The sequence below is a fragment of the Tyto alba genome, unplaced genomic scaffold (genome assembly GCF_018691265.1).
Source record: "Tyto alba isolate M040663 unplaced genomic scaffold, T.alba_DEE_v4.0 Super-Scaffold_6, whole genome shotgun sequence".
Classification (NCBI taxonomy): Eukaryota; Metazoa; Chordata; class Aves; order Strigiformes; family Tytonidae; genus Tyto; species Tyto alba.
This window is the reverse complement of record NW_024881327.1, coordinates 31,107,624-31,121,073: the sequence shown is the minus strand read 5'-3', so window position 1 is coordinate 31,121,073 and position 13,450 is coordinate 31,107,624. Positions and strand designations below refer to the sequence as shown.

At 38.5% G+C, this 13,450-nt stretch overlaps 1 protein-coding gene across 1 annotated transcript in view; it reads right to left on the bottom strand.

Moving 5' to 3' along the window:
• Positions 1-4,751: 4,751 nt before the first annotated feature.
• The window catches only part of LOC122154880 (translation initiation factor IF-2-like), a 44,226-nt gene continuing 35,527 nt past the window's right edge, over positions 4,752-13,450 (bottom strand). Inside the window, exons 6-8 of the mRNA XM_042807885.1 lie at positions 12,938-13,036; positions 7,989-8,041; positions 4,752-5,272 (exon numbers count right to left, since the gene is read on the bottom strand). Of these exons, the coding sequence (XP_042663819.1) occupies positions 8,029-8,041; positions 12,938-13,036 (112 nt within the window). The 3' untranslated portion in view covers positions 4,752-5,272; positions 7,989-8,028. The remainder of the gene's footprint in view (positions 5,273-7,988; positions 8,042-12,937; positions 13,037-13,450) is intronic.

The window sequence follows — 13,450 nt, the reverse complement described above, 5'->3', positions numbered from 1 at the left end:
TGTAATCTTGTCTCAACTACTGAGGTCCTATGGTAAAGGTAAGAAGGTCCTGCTGAATATTTTCACATTCCTTCTGTTCAAAATATTTTGACTAAAAAAAATCAAAGGCTTTTTTTTGCAACGGTGTTTGTCCACACACCACAATAACAACAGAGTGCAAGCCAAGTCAAAACAGTGCTGCCGTATAAGGTCAGATCCCTCACTTAATTCTCCACTGCAAGGAACTTTGTCAAGAGGATTTTTTTTTTCCCTTTAAAATATAAAATACCCGTATTCGAAAGAAAAATCAAGCTCCAGTAGGACGGTAAGTTCTGTCAAGAGAATATACCGCCAGCTAGTAACACTGTAAAGGTAGTGCTAGTACTTCACGCGGCTTCCCGCTCAGCCCCTCCTGCCTTTTGGCCAGACTGGTTGTCATGGGTTGCAGGAGAGCTGGGATGCGGGAGGAGGACCGGCCCCTTGGGCAGCTCAGAGTAACCCGAGTAGCAGTTGAAGTCCCCAGCTGCTTGCTAAGGTAGGCAGCACATAAATAAGGGTATCAAGATCAGTTCAGCTGAGCATTGCAGAGCAAGGAGCTCTGCACCTTAAAATAGGAACACAGATCTATTTCAGCAGCCGGAAAGGTTACCAGCTCCCATACAGCCATGCCAAAAGCTTGTGGTTTTGTCAGCTGAGGAAATGTTTGCATGGGATCCTTGCCTGTCATGCAGATAGCTGCTTACAGCCTTTTCAAGTAGGGCATAATAGTGTTTTCGGGTTAACTTAGGGTGGTGAATACGGTGGGGAAAGGGATTACTTTTGCTCCTTTGTGCACTGTTGGGGTTTTTCCCCCCTATTGTACAGATAAGTCAGGCTGTATTGCTGACTGTTTCTGTGTTCAAAAGGCTACCAGTAATACTACCAGTACTACCACCAGTGGATGATTAATAGAAAGCCCATCTATAGTAAATAAATCTGTGGTGAACTGCCCTATTGACACCTGGGATTTTGTCTCACTCAGTCCTTCTCTCCTCCTTACATTTTTTTTCTATTTTCTGACTTTTGTAGATTTGTATTAGTCTGTCTAGTCAAATGGCAATACCCATGAATATCCTAAATAATGGTGGAGAGGTTTTTTTTTTTTTTGTTTGCTTGTTTGTGCTATGGTCAATGTATCTTTCTTTGACAAGTAAAATTTCTCTGTGTGTTTAATAGCGATGTTGACGTTGTATTTGGTGCCTCAGTGCTGGCTGACCTGCTGTGAACCTCTAAGCCATAACAGCAACCCAAAAGGATCTTAAATAGCTCATAAGTCTTACAGTAAATGTGAAATGGAAATCATGGCTCATTGTTCCTCTTGGGAGCTTCTGTCAGCTAAAAATAAGTCACTTCATCAGAACTTAGCTGGTAAACTTACTTTAGGTCTCGAAAGTGTAAGCAACATAAGGCAAAATGCAATCCCTAAGGAGTCACTTCTGAGCCAGGGTTGAAAGAAGCTATTTTATGTTTGAAAGCCTCTCTTTTATCCACTGCCACCCTGCAAACTTAGTTCACTGTCATTGTACTTCTCACTTCAAATACGTGTGCTTTGCTGTCTTCAATACTGCCATCAGGGTCACATCAGAATAAGCTTCTAAACCGAAAGAATCAGAGGTGATGCATTAAATTTGCTTGTCTATAGCCCCAATTAAAATTTTACTGTAATGAGTAGACAACAAAATCAAGATATTTCAGGTATCTTCAAAGTATGGTGGCTGTCAGCTAACGTAAGATTGAATTTTGTCTTGAAGGTAAATTGTTGCCTTACCTAGAAGAGGAGCCAATCAAGATAAATCTCCACTTTTATGTCGAAAAATGTGATCTAAAAATGTTACACTGGTCATTTTCTTCAGTACACAAAAGTGTTAATGGGAAAAGTGGGACAACTGATATTCTTCCCGTTATTCCATTATTTTTTATATAAGATGGTTTTGCTTTTGAGAATGGAGAGTGCCATTTTTTTTTCAGTGGCATAGAAAGTAAATCTGAGTAACTGCATTGGTTTTAAATTCCTTTAATTGTCAGTGGTTGCTAGCCTATTCTCCATGGCTATAAGATAAAAATAATGCTATTTTTTTCATTAAATGGGTAATATAGTGTAGCACTCCTATGAACAAATGCTCAGAATTAGGTGAACATGCTTTCTGAAATACTGGGCAGGGGGGTCTTTACCTTTTAAAAAGAAAAGTTTTCCTGAATTTTTTCCTAAAGATTTGCTCCCACAGAAAAATGCTTCTCGTCCTATTTATATTTTTTCAGTGAAGCTACTGATATTAAGACTGGTCATGAAAGACTTTTTTAATAGCTATGATGATGCAAGTTTTATGAAATGAGAAATATGATAACCTGCAATATTATACTAAAATTTAAAATTGCTCAGAAATCCTGGAAGCCAAAATTCTAATTACAACCTGGAGTACTGTAGATGAAACTTGTATGTAGTTATGACTTTTTATATCTATCTATCTAGGTTATTACACAATGTCAGCTGTGCTGCAAACCTACTGTGCTGCTTTATTCTCCTGTCTGTCCTTTCCTACAGCACCTTATGAAAAAGCACTACATCTCTGTACTCAACAGTGGGTTATGTTATTATTTTTCACCTCTTCAGTACCGTGTTGTACTGTCTGCAATCTCATGGTGTGTTATCTTTATTGTTGGTAACAAGATAGTGCCTTCATATTACCACTGTACCAAAATGTCTTTCTTGGGAAAGGGGAGAAGCACAGTGCAGTCTGCTTTTTAAAATAAAATAACATACAAAGTGGAAATAAGTGAGGAAGTAATAATACTAGTAATTACAAGATGTTTTGTGCTAAACTGTGCCCTGAAGAATGCTGCTTCTGGGTGAGTAGAACAGAGAAAGGTGTCAATGAGAAGCATCCTGAGACACAATAATCAGAAATATGTACATCAGATCTGCTAATTTTTAGACTCCTGGATGAAAATGAGCAATATAAGGGAGAGCCTTACATCAGAATCAGGATCTTCTTTGAAGTGCTATATTTCACACAGTAACTATTTTTTAAAATGTATTGATTCTAAGAGATAACAGGCAGCAAAATAAATCAGAGGATGCAGATCTCTAAGGAAGGAAGAAGTGGTTGGCAAGAAAAGCGATGGGTTAGTGATGCTGTAGTTAGAACAGCTGCTGCTGTACAGCGTGCAATTGCTTTTTTGAGGGGAGAAACTTTGCTTCTATATGAATAAACAAGGTTTTTGTTAAATACATTTCTGTCTATGAGATGATTGACAGCTGAGGCTCATGGGTGTTCAGCCAGACCGAATAGACTATAGGACAAAGCTGCCCCAGCTGACTATCTGCACAGCCTCAATCAATCTGCACCCTTGCACACGTGCTTAGTAGTGATGCCTAAATATTCAGTAGCCCTTGCTGAATGTCTGTTCCTTAAGCTTCTAATTGCCCTGTGAACCATGCAGGTTTCTAGCATCCTTATCAGGGACTTCCACAAATTTACATCTCACATAAAGAACCTTCATTGTCCATTTTTATTTAACATGTCCTAGCTTTTGCGCTGGGAAAGAGCATGGCAGAGGAGGACTGGGACTCTGTGCACAAAATCTCAGGGTGGGAGGTGGCAGGACCAGGAGCAGGGACATGAAGAAGCTTCTCCCTCGCTTACAAGGTCTGCTCTCCTGCTTGACAAGCAGTGAAGTCCATCTAAAAGTTAGAGATTTTTTTAATAAGAAGCCCTCTTCCTCATGACTTCTTCTGGCACTTTCTCAGGCCCTCAGAGCATTAGGTCAGCTCATGGGATGGGTGGAAACTTTCAGCTCTGCACCGGGTGGCCGTGTGTCCTGCTGTCTTCCTGGGCAGCTTGCAGAGGGGGTCCAGCCATGGGCAGAGGTGGGAGATGGAGGTGGGAGGACCCATGGGCACCCCTGGGCTTGGGAGCCCCCCATTACTCAGACAGAGAACCCTCATCTTCTAGAAGCACAGAAAGAGAAGTATTTTATTTCCTTGCAGTTTTTATTTCCCAGTTTTGCCACAAATATTTATCAAATTTCCTGTTAAGATACCAAAGCTGACTCCTTTTTTTGAATACTTGAATCAGAAGAAAACATGACTCATAAAACTGTAACATTTAACAAGAAAGCTGAGAAAATACTTTGAAGACAGATGCATCTCTTGTTCAAAATATTGCAAACCTAGTTTTAAAAGACACTGAAATACCCAAACATTTTACTGTTAGATTGCCGTGTATAAAAGTTTTAGTGCTGTTTAAATTTGTTGCAATGTAAGCTAACAGGAGTAGAAGTTCCTCACACAATATAGGGAGGGGTAGAAAATAAGAGGATATGTGTTTAATAAAACACCCAAAATTTATGTGCCACACATTTTGTGATGCACTAAGAAAACTGAAGCTACTGCACGATTCAAATTTTGTATCATGGGGAACCAAGTGACTTGTGCCTGTGTGTGTATTTAGCTGCTTTGTTTTTAGAGCACGAGCTGAATGCTCGTGAAAGTGTTTAATCATTTCAACTAAAAATTCAAAATAGTGTGTCCAGTAAGTCTCCTTGCTGACAGTTTATCTGGTATGTGACTGAGCTCACATACTTTTGCTTCATGAAAAGAAAGATGTGAATGATTGTCTGTGCCTGCATGGCATGGTTGCCCACACTGATGATGAGCTGATGTGTATTGTCTATATATAGGATTTATTGTTCCAGTTTACTTCATACTTACTAATCTTTTAGTTTGTGTAACAGATTATTGCTTTAAAGCTAGCCTTTAAATAGAAAAGCATTATCTCATCTTATTGACACTGAATTGCTTGAGAACTCTAATGGTGTTTTTGTCAGGAAGACTTTGTTCCAGCAAATATTTACATCTATGGAGGAAATTGTACAGTTTTCTCTACAATAATATTGTATTACAATACACCAGCAGTATGTACAATAAAGTAACGGTAGAGTGCTGCAATAAAGAACAGGTTTCAGAATGTAGTGTTAAAACTTTATCATTCAATATAGTCCTTTCATCAGCAGGCACCTACAGAAACTGTGCTCTCTCTCTTTGTCATCGGTGCACAATACCTGTAGTTCATTCACCAAAGAGGGTTTGAATGGCAGTTGTAGCCTGTCTACATGTCACCAGATTTGCACTCTTCCATGTCAACAGAATGAACGTGCTGTAGAGCCACCAAGCCATCCTGGCCTCTTTGCTGATTACAGAAGTAGCAATAAATGCCTCCTCAAGCAGAGCTGTCTTGGGTTATCTGGGGCTTGTCTGTGGACAAATGGGAACTTTAAATTTGTGCCCATAATTGTAGACTATATATTACTACACTTGTTTTTATGTTGCTTAATACTGTGGTTCTGTCTCTTCCTTACTAACAGCCTTCTCACTTTAATAAAACTTTTCCCTTTTTTCAGAGCAATACATCTGCTAAATGGAAAGTTAATGCTGCTTCAGACCAGACAGATATTCTAAGGATAAATCTGATTCTAACACAACTAGGAATGGCAAGATAGTCTCCAGAATAGATAATATTGCTTCCTTTGCATAGTTTGTATTGAAGGGTTTCTGCAGTGCTGGTTTTGTACCATGTCATATTTTTTCCTAAGAAGTTTCAAACAAACTTCAAGCTTCTCAGGAATTTGACTTGGGCTTCTTCTTTTCTTGTTACCCATCTCTATCTGCAAGTACAGTTTTTGTGTACAGAGTGCTTTCCTTTGTAAAGCTTTTGTAAACTTCTGGGGGGGGTTTTTGCTAGTATATTTTTTTTAAGGTTTACCATATGATCCAAAGCTCTACAATATGAACTATCAATTCCTAATATAGATCTAATTATATGGTGGTCATACATCCCTGGACAAGGCAGACATGTCTCTTACTGATATCAGATAATTGTGCTTCAGGGGAGGGATACTATGAAGCGCTTATAGTGTATTTGCAAAGAGTTAATTACTGCTTGTGATATTATGAATCTGTTGTTGTTAAATAAGAAACAAACTATAGCTTAAATCAAACATGTTCAAATCTTTTCAGTGCATTCCCATTCTAGGACATGGGGTAGAATTGCAAGACATTATAATACTGCTTCTTTTGATCATAGATCATTGCAATCTTGGTGTGAAAAACAAGCATCCTATGACTCCCCTATCACCTACAAAATATGAACAAGCAGGAAGTAACTTTGAGTCTGAGTATTTGGCAAGTAAACCAGGAATAAAAATAAGCATAATTATCCTAATCAGAAAATCAGAAAGCAAATCTCCAAACAATTTCTAAAGCAGTGGAGGCATCAAGCCAAACACCTAGTGAGATATTTGCATTTACCAAGCAAGTACATGACACCAGAAACATCAATTAATACAGGAATGGCTACAGAAGCAAATTGTTCTCAGGGGTGGCAACATTAATTCCTTTCAACAGTTTGGTCACAGAAGGTAGGAAGCAAAACAAAACCCCTAGACTCATAGTGAAGTTTCAGAGTATTCACTGAAGCGTATTACTATGATAATTTACTTAAGTTTTCTACATATTAACAATAGGATATTTCTATATATTAAAAATCAGACAGTAAAATTTAGCTGAATACAACTTAAAGCAAAATGAGATACGGGAAAGACGGTAATTTTCCAAATGCATGGAAATGCTGTTATGTTCTCAGTATTTCTTTTAATTCCTTGACAGTGGAACATCATGGAAACAGGAATATTGTAGCACCGTAAGGAACAGTGCAGATATTTTTTATTCACTGACATTTGTTTCCTATTGCGCAGTTCTGAAGACAAGCAGAGGAAACTCCTGCCCCCAGATTACAGGAAGACTAGCACTAAATTATCAAACAATTGTTATCTGGCAGAAATGTGAGGATTTTTTACAAGGCAAGACACTGAGAATGCAGTTCTCAACTCTTACAGCAATAATCTCTGTAATTATTTCTGCTGTGACCGAGAGAGGGCATCCTTTTCCTATTAAATCATAACATGAATACTGAAATAAGAAAAGCTTTTGAAAAACCTAGTTAATTTTTTTAACTATTCTGTTACATTTTAACTAAAACTTTTTGCAGTTTAAAAATGCAGCTGTAGTTCATTCTCCAAGTTGTTTGAAGACATTTTAAGACTGCTATACAGATTTCTCAGTATAGCCTTTCATTTAGTGCTTGTATGGCTTCAGTAGGATATGCTTTACCTCCTCCACCAAGAGTAAATAATCTGCATTAGTAAGAGTCTACTTCTTTTAAACCAGTTCCTTAATTGCAGAATTTTAAATTTATTTAGGAAAAGCAAGGTAGAGCATTTAGCTCTACCTTCTTCTTAGAGCAGCTTTTTAGCACAAATATGAAGGTACTAACTTTCCATATCTTAGGTACTATTTCCTCCATCAGTGGGACATCAGATAAATTTTTTGCATATGAGCTCAGTTTTTCTGGCTGTAAAACAAATGTTTAAACTTTGGTGGTGTAAACTGTGGAGTGTAGTTGTATATTATAACAGCATACTGTGCCAGTTTTTTTAAAGCAACCTCCTTTTCCCTTTGATATTGCCATCATGCCTCTCAGTCATGCATTTACAAGCCTGATCATTCAATGGGAACTGCTGCAGGTTCAGCACTTTTGAGAAACAGCTTACTTAGAAGTCTAAAGTAGGCTTTAGAAGCTTAACATTTTTGGGAAACTTGTCTATAATCCTCATAATTTATTGTTCTTAAGGCAAATATCTATCCAGTATATTTATGCTGCAACCACTTCAGATATTTTTACTTCTGCTCTGGATACTGGTTAAGAGAACCTTTCTGTAACTTTGGGCAAGAGAACTGTCAGAATCACTCTCAACCCCATTTCTGTAGCAGACAGCACTGTGTTGTCAGAAACAAGCTGTAGTCTTAGTAAGACTACCTAGGTACCCAGAAATTTACCTAATGACGGAAGAAAGTTTAATTACAGTTACAACAGAACTTAAGAACATAGATAAAAATAGTGTACTCCACTCACCTCTTTCATAAAGGAGTTGGGCCAAAATAATCTGTGCATGTTACTCTTTAATTCTGTGAAACCAAAACACCAAATACTTCATTTCTGTCACAGCATAATTTGAATCATTTGCATAAGGGGTGAGTTCAAGGTCATGTATTTATTAGTCAGACTAATTTTATTTTTCACTTAAACTTGCACTTTTGAACTTTAAAAATGAAGCAACATCTAAGAGAAGGGCAGCAATCCAAAATATACTTGAAAAGAACTGGCATTAGCTCTAACTTTCTCCTATCTGTTGAGCAAACTTACGTTAATTCATCCTTGAACCTGGAAACCTGGTGCTGTCTAGAACAAGGCAGAAAAAACACATTTTAGTAGTTCAGCTGCCACAGAATCCGAGATCTGCCTGCCTGCCAGAGGTCAGGAGTTTATGCCAAACAGTGGAAATTGGAAAAGACTTTCAGTTGTGAACAAGAGGCTTACAATAAACAATGGAGAAAAGAATTCCAAGAGGAAATGTAAAATAACGTGACGCATCCTTGAGTTAGCTGGTAGATGACAGAAGTGGAGAATAAATACTAAAATTCAAGCCAGGAATACAATATCCACTACATCCTTCCTACTTCTCTTCTTCTGTTTCCCCCTCCGCTCTTATCGGGTTACAAGAACAGTGCTTCATTTAAGACAACATCCGCTTCTGAGGGCTGTATATGCTTTTTGAAATGTACAATGTGTGCCAGAGTTTCCCAGTCGATCTCTGCTATAGAATCAAAGCTTTCTTCTCTCCTGCCTCCCACTGGTATTTCAAGCTAGCGATGAAAATGGAAACTAATAAAAAACCTTGAAATTTTCAGACTGCACAAAGTAGTAGAGCTAAAATATGTGTGCACTTTAAACTCTGCAAACATACAGCTAACTTTAACTTGTTAGCAGTAATATCCTATAATCCTTAGTCCTTTTCTTTATTTCTGTAGGTACCACAAATATCAATTGCTATGTCCCAGTTGTCAGTAAATGGGGAATGGTTATACACTGAAAGCACACAGAAAATGGGGGAATTGGGTAGAAGAGTTTAAAAGTAGTATTTGCATACATAACAGGAAAACATCACTGATTGTGATATTTGCTTTCTCTTAGCATTTCACAAATTTTCTGTACAGCTCTATCACTGTAATGCAGAAGTCAGCAATGAAAAATGTAGGTTCCTTGCCAGAATGCGTGACACCTCACCTACCACAGAATCACAGAATGGCTGAGATTGGAAGGAACCTCTGGAGGTCAAGCAAGGCCACCCAGAGCCGCTTGCTCTGGACTGTGTCCAGACGGCTTGTACATATGTTCAAGGAACTAAACTCCACAACCTCCCTGAGCAACCTGCACCAGTGCTCAGTCACCCTCACAGTGAATATTTCCTAATGTCGTCCTGGAACCTCCCGTATTTCAGTTCATGCCTGTTTCCTCTTGTCCTGTCACTGGGCACCACTGAAAAGAGCCTGGCTCCATCCCCTTTCTGTCCTCCTTTCAGGTATTTATACACATTGATAAAATCCTCCTGTACAACCTATGGTTGTAGATAACTGGATTTTTTAAAAAAATCCTCATTGATAAGTTAACTGGAATCTCTCATGTTGTTTCAGCACGTGCAGAATAGTATGCTATACCAAAAATTTCTCTAGGAAATGTCTTTTTACAATGCCTATGAAATTTCTAAGATAACACAGTTAAGGCCAAGTAGTCTATGACTTAAACAGCTTCAGATTTTTGTTAGCTCTTTGGCAGATCTCATCAGCTTAGACCAGCTTCCTTAATAAATGTGCCTTTTAATTTTGTCACACAGCAAACTCATCTATTACCTGACGAACGACAAGTAATATTTAATTACTTGTGCTAACAATTAGTGCTGAACTTATGTGATACACTGAAAATGCAAGACATTGTTGGCACTTCTAACTGTATTTCAGGTGTTAACTGAAACACTGAATCTGAAAAATCAGTATGTAGGCACTGACAAAAAGAGAGAAAATATGTCTACATTGAACCACTAACTGCTTGTCTCATCTCTTATGTTTGCAGTGCCCTTATTCCTACAGCAGGCAGCTTCATGTGACAGCAAGTGCAAAGCCTTGCTTACACCTCGTTAAGCACCCACCAGAAGATGACAAAGGAACTATCTGCCAGTATTCCATAGCCATTACTTCTTTCTTCCATTTTCTTCCCTACATTTTCTTCCTTGGATTTCCTTCCAGTGATGATACTCTTCAGTGTGAAATCTGGGCCAAAGAAATACCATAACAGTGGACAACAAATAGAATTCCTTGCAGCTTACAGCCAAATGACAACCAAAAAATATGTAAGAGATATATTAGATAAACCTCTTTCATCAGCCAGAAAAGTACCATCAAGTACATAATTTATCAAAATGCCATGTATATTGACAATTACAGAAATCACATGCTGTTTTGACTTGGGAATGATTTTGTTTGTGACCTTAGGCTGAGTTGAAATTCAAGCTTCTATAAATTTCTCTCAGGATTTCTCTTTTATTGTAGTTCTATTGCTCTTAGAGAGCTATCTGTAGTAGTAACATCTGCTGTGCTATCAGGCCTGTGGGCTTTAAAGTTCTCCAGAAGGGTGCAAACTGATTCCTAGTCTTCTGACTGACAGATAAGACTGTCTCTACAGTCTGCTAAAAGAGAAAACACTATATCCAACACAGCAGTCGCTCTGTGAAATACAATTTGAACAGCATGACATAGTCCAAAGAAGTCCTGTGTTGTAGCTGACTTGCAGCTATGATTAATTTGAAGCTTTGCAGTTATTTCATTGTTGTTTGGCTTTGGTTTTTGTTTTTTGTTTTGTTGGGGGTTTTTTTTTGTTATTTCAGAGAGCAGGCATGTTCATGGACTGCCATGCTTTGAGAAGAAATGATACATTATTTAACCACCACACACACAGATTGTTTCTCTCAAAGTTGGACCAAGCCCTTAAAAAAACCCCAATAACATAAAATTCAAAACTTGCCAGAAAATATTGATGAGGACCACAGTGATCTAATTTTTCTTCCTATCTGCAAGTTAAATAAAGCAGTTTACTGCTGTGGTGTTATGGCTAAGGAAGTAACAGTTACCAAGCAAATGCCATTTAGTTCCTAGTGGGGTAAAATGCCTGTGCAGCTGCAACCATACTGAGCCCCTCTCACAACACTCATTATTCATCTGAAGCTTTTCACTTCAGAAAGTGTAGGTGAAGAGGGGTGCTTAAAGTACCCCACTATGAAATTCTAGCATTAATTTGAATTTTAGTAATGGTTCCACGAGTTTTGAAGATTGAAGTAAAATTAGCTACAGTATTTGAAGTTCCCAGAAAGAGCATAAAAAGACAGTAACTTTACTTGTTTTATTGGTTACTTTTTTAATTTTTATTTTTTATTTTGTTGACTTCAGTTGGTTTTGGTAACAGCTGGAAAAAGGAAATTACTCCATTCTTTATGACTCAGTTTTATCTGGTTTTTGATCTCTGGTCAAATACAACTTCTCTCTAAGCCAGTATCTAGGGCTTCTCATGAAATACTGTTGGTCTTCTAATTGTTTCTTGGAAATTCACTTTCTGGAAGAATCACTAGGAAGGATCGAATTGTTAGATTATCTGGTATTTGAAATCATTTACATTGAGGTGTTTGCATGAAAATTATGTTAGTCACAGGAGCAACTGCAGTCAGCAATTGGCTGTTCTTCCTTTGTCAACTTCTTTTAGTCCCATTAGATCATGAAGTTTTTAGGACTGTGGCACTTTGCAAGTTGCGTGGTTCTGGCCACTCTGTTCAGAGCAGTCCCAGAAGGTATTAGTCGAGGACTTTCAAACAGGTTTTCAGTGACACAGCTGAGCCCACGCTGTGATGGATCCTGATGACCAATTTCCTCCATCTTGAAGAAAATCTGTTTGATCTTTAGTCAACCTTAGGTATGCAAGAGAAAGAGGAGATGCTCCACAGACCTGTTCCTGTTTGCCACCACTCCTTCAGTTGAGACAGTGGTGATACTTTGCCAGGGTGCTTTGCAAAGACAATATCTTAGTGGCTATATTGTTCTTCACCTATGCAAATGTTGTTTTTGTTTGTTTGCTTGTTTGTTTTCTGTGGTTACTTCTCTCCTGTCTTTGAGAAGCATGGCAGAAGTTCGGTGACATTTCCACAGGGGCAGCCCCTTCCTTGTTTGCCTCATCCTTCAAACATGAGACAAAAGGGATGCTCAGATTGTTCCCAATGAAACACCGTTGGAAAGTGCCTGAACAGCTCTATCCCTCACAGGAGTTCAGATTCAGGACTTGGCAATGCTAGCAAGTTACTCTACTGGCTCCAAGGTGTCTCCTCCTCCTCCTCCTGTATGCTACCTCCACAGTGACCTGGCACTGCTCAGCAGCCACAGTATGCCTGTGCATACCACACCCAGGGATTTTTCCCCTACCTTGTCTAGTACTGCAGAGTTGAGCAGAGAAATCCCAATCACTCCTCATAGCTTTCTTTGTGGCACCTGGTCTAGCTCAGCTTCAGATAGGGGTTGACAAAGTGTAGGGAAAAGCTCCTTGGGCTTTTCCAAAGTGAGCACCTTGCCCCCAAAGCTTCAGAGTAATTAGAATGTTGTTTCTCTTAGTACTTTCAGAAGCTGATACCAGGTATCTTGTTATGCAAGAAGGAGAGTTCAGTGTTCTCTGGACTATACTTGTGCTCCAAAAGTTGTAAGAAAATGAACAGGCCATAGAGGCTTATCGTGGCATCTTCAGGGGATTCCAGCCGAAACCTGAGCTAAGTTATAGGAACTGTTTAGACAGAGCAACAGCTTGGCAGCTCAGGCTTCTCTCAAAGACACTATGCTATAAGCTATAATAATTATTCAATCAATGCAGTATTAACTGTTCTTTAATTCTGGCAGGTGGAACAAAATCAGTTTTCCTCAGTGAAATTCAGTTACCTTTTTTTTCCCCAATTTTGCAGCTGAGGGCAAATCTGTGTCCATTCAGAGAGATGCAGAGGCCAGAGGGACTGTTGCTGAAGGGTCATTACCAAAGCACTAGAGGAGAGAAAACAGATGATTCCAAAAACAGTCAAACTACATAATTTTTGTCTGATTTTCTTATTCTTCAGTTCCACTGATCTTTCATCTCAGAGTTTTACCAGAAGGGTATCTTAACAGTTATATTTGCTGATCGGTAGTGCAGAGGGATATTCATTAACATCTTTGCAAAGTGATATGTAGCATTTCTCTTGTTCACATGCATTCTGGTAACATACTACTGGACTATGAAAGGTTTCCAAATATCTGTACAAGTCATTATTTCTATGAAAATTTCCCCAATTAGTACTCATTATTCTAATCAATCATACATGCCATTAATATGTGGTCTAGTGTATAAATGATAACATGTAGAAATAATACATTTCAGCTGATAACAATGAGCAGCTCCGACTTGAAAGGGTGTAATAT